Here is a 3,045-nt window from a genome sequence, read left to right as displayed (position 1 = left end):
CAGGTCCAAATACACCAAAAGGCCCAATCCAAAGATTGGCCTTCGTTATTCACCGACCTCTTCAAAAGAGGTCGGACTCAACACAGACTTCTTTCCAAAGAAGTCGGGCTCAAGAGATAGCTGGCAGATAACACTTATTCAAATAAGTAACTGCCCCTAAAATCTCTCAACCCACTTCTAGAAGCCATATCCCAACAATCCCTAGATAAAAGGGACGGTTATCCACCTAAAAAGGTGGCACTATTCCAACGGTGGTTATTAGATCACCACTATAAATACCCTGACACCCCCCAGTTATCTCTAAGTTCCAATACATTCTAAACCTGCTTAATCCCATGCTGACTTAGGCATCGGAGTGTCTTTGCAGGTACCACCCCCATTCTCTCTCACACACAAGTCGGAAGGAGGCTCCCAGACGTAAACCAAGTCGGAGACCACCCTCTTCTAGCGCTTGGGCCTCACCAACAAGCCCAACTACCATCCGGTTCTAGGTAAGCCCCGGAACAAATATCTAAGACAAAACATTAATATAAATTAAAATAAAATTAATTTATTTATTTCAATTGAATTAAATAATTAATATAATTAATTAGTTATTGTTAATGTGTCAAATAAAGTATTAGATAATTTAATATTTATTTTAATTAAATAAAATAAAATAAATTAAAAATATGTTTAAAAACATATCTCGTCAATTATGCTATTAGTTAAAAAATTCTGATTTTAATAATATATAATAGATATCATAGATAAATAGATGAACAATATTAAACAACAAATGTAAAAACAGAGCATAGTAGAGACTATGTGATGAAAGAACAAATTAAGGCGAGGGACATGAAATGTTGATTGTGACAATAAAGTAAAATAAAGCAAATTTAGCATGATAAGATTACAAAGACATGCATTAGCTAATTCCCTATACTTTCTCTATTTAATTATATGAAAGGTGTAGCTGGTCCCAAAAGCGCAGAGAATCAACGTGAAGTCTTGAGTGTTGGTCAAAAGGCATCCACTGGACAGCATTCACATTATTCATTATTATTGGCACCTAGCTTCCTTCCAATGACACTCATGAATCCTGTTCCCACAAAATCACAACCACGCACGATCTCAAAATTTTACATCAGAAATTAACGAATGTAATTTAATAAATAAAAAATAAAAAATAAGGAAAGTTGTTCCTCACTTTCTTGGGTGTGATGAAGTCCATGAACCTAATCTTGGGATGGGTAGCACCGTCGGAGGAAGAATGGTGCTTCCCTTGAGTTATGTATTTGCGAATGTGCTGCCTCACAAACCTTTCATACAAGAAAGCCGCACCTTTGAACTGCGGCAATACCAGCCATGCCACCACCAATAGCTTCACATCGTACCATATTGGTACCCTGCAATAATAATATATATGCCACATGCATGCTATGCTCTGCTCATAATCCATTTTAATTGCAAATCAAAAATAGAAGCAATGATACTGATATATTATATAACTGACCACTCCAAGAGGGGCTGGAGAAGCATTTCCATGAGAGACAGAAACGAATAAATGATCCAATAAGCAAGCCACTGCTCGTCGTCTAACTTGGATGTGCTCTCTATCGCTATCACCGATGCATATCTACCACAATAACATACACAACAAGTTATTAATTCATTAATAAATAAATAAATTGATGTTTATATGTTAATGGTACGGTTTTAATTTCCAGATACTCACAGAGGGTACAATAACGTCAAGACTGGCCTGAAAAAAGGGTGAACACAAACACACACAAGAAATTAATCAGTAATAATAATTAAGAATGCACGAAATGAAGAAAAGATAAGGGTTATGTTGAATAGAATAGAAGAATGATATGCTCATATGCATACCCGGCAAGGGAATGAAGTTGGGTGATCAAGGTCCACAACTTGCCCATTATTATTTGTTGATCTTGACAAATTCGATTGTGATGAGAAAGAAAACCACCGTGAGGTGGAACGAAAGGTTCAAAGAGAAACAATAATAATAATGTTTACAATGGTGGAAAACGTATTCGGGAGTTACTAGAAGCAAACGGAAACATGCATGGAAGGAAGAGGGGGCGGTTTTTAAGTCTACTTATATCGTTTGCGAATTGTGATTCTTGGTTCTTAAACGGTAAGGATGATGAGCACGTGAGACAAGTATCGGATTCTTTCTTTCTTAATCATATCACGCTTTGTTTGTCTAATTGTTTATCACCGTCGCTTCCAGCCTGATCATCTCATTAATGAAACTTAATTTACTTTAACAATTTCTCTCTTTTAGGTTCTTTGCCCAAAGCACAAGCCACGTGTGCACGCTTCTCAACGCCAGCTGGTCGGTGACACGTGTCACCTTTATGCTCTATCCTGCCGCTGCCCACTCACACTCAAGTCTCGCGCACACATTGTGTCTCTATCTTTCTTTCTTGTGTTTTGTGAAGCTTATTATAGACACAATCATATATAGTTATACCAAGGTTCTGCAAAACCGGTCGGTTAACCGGAAATCGGTTTTGGTTGGTTCGGCTAATTTTAAAAATTGTTTTACAAAAAATTGTTAAAAAATCGATCGAAACAACAGTTAATTAATTGGTGAATTGAATGAATTTTTGGAATTTTTTGAAGGCACGGTTTATTGTACCCACTCTTTAAAACGGCATCGTTTTTTCAATAAAAATAAATAATAATAATAATAATAATAATAATAATAATAATAATAATAGCTGAAGCAGAACATAGATTGGACCCTTCCTATTTTTCTCTCTCTCAAAATCAAAAGCTCCCTTTCTCAAGAAGCCTAACCCTATCAAAGCCTCAAAAAAAATCACCAAAGCAAAGCAGCTACCATCAACAAACATTATTATTGGCCTAGCGGTGACAACAGTAGTTGCCTTCCTCGTTTCTCGAAGGTCTGCTCCTCTCGTCGGCGGAGGTCCCCATCGCGTCGTCGTCGAGTTCGTGCTCCAGCCATCTCTCTCTCTCTCTCTAGAAAATAATGCTGAGTATCATCGGATTTATCTACGGTAATCAATTTATTGT

At 36.9% G+C, this 3,045-nt stretch overlaps 1 protein-coding gene across 1 annotated transcript; it reads right to left on the bottom strand.

Annotated features, from left to right (window-relative positions):
• Positions 1-793: 793 nt before the first annotated feature.
• On the bottom strand, positions 794-2,197 carry LOC130970084 (HVA22-like protein e). The gene is made up of 5 exons (XM_057896059.1): positions 1,873-2,197; positions 1,718-1,744; positions 1,496-1,618; positions 1,190-1,388; positions 794-1,081 (listed from the first exon to the last, which is right to left on the bottom strand). Exons 1-5 carry the CDS (start codon positions 1,917-1,919, stop codon positions 1,073-1,075), a joined length of 405 nt encoding a protein of 134 aa, XP_057752042.1. The 5' UTR covers positions 1,920-2,197; the 3' UTR covers positions 794-1,072.
• Positions 2,198-3,045: the final 848 nt, after the last annotated feature.

This window comes from Arachis stenosperma, chromosome 3 (assembly GCF_014773155.1).
Source record: "Arachis stenosperma cultivar V10309 chromosome 3, arast.V10309.gnm1.PFL2, whole genome shotgun sequence".
Classification (NCBI taxonomy): Eukaryota; Viridiplantae; Streptophyta; class Magnoliopsida; order Fabales; family Fabaceae; genus Arachis; species Arachis stenosperma.
The sequence above is the reverse complement of the archived record's forward strand: the minus strand, read 5'-3'. Positions and strand labels throughout refer to the sequence as shown.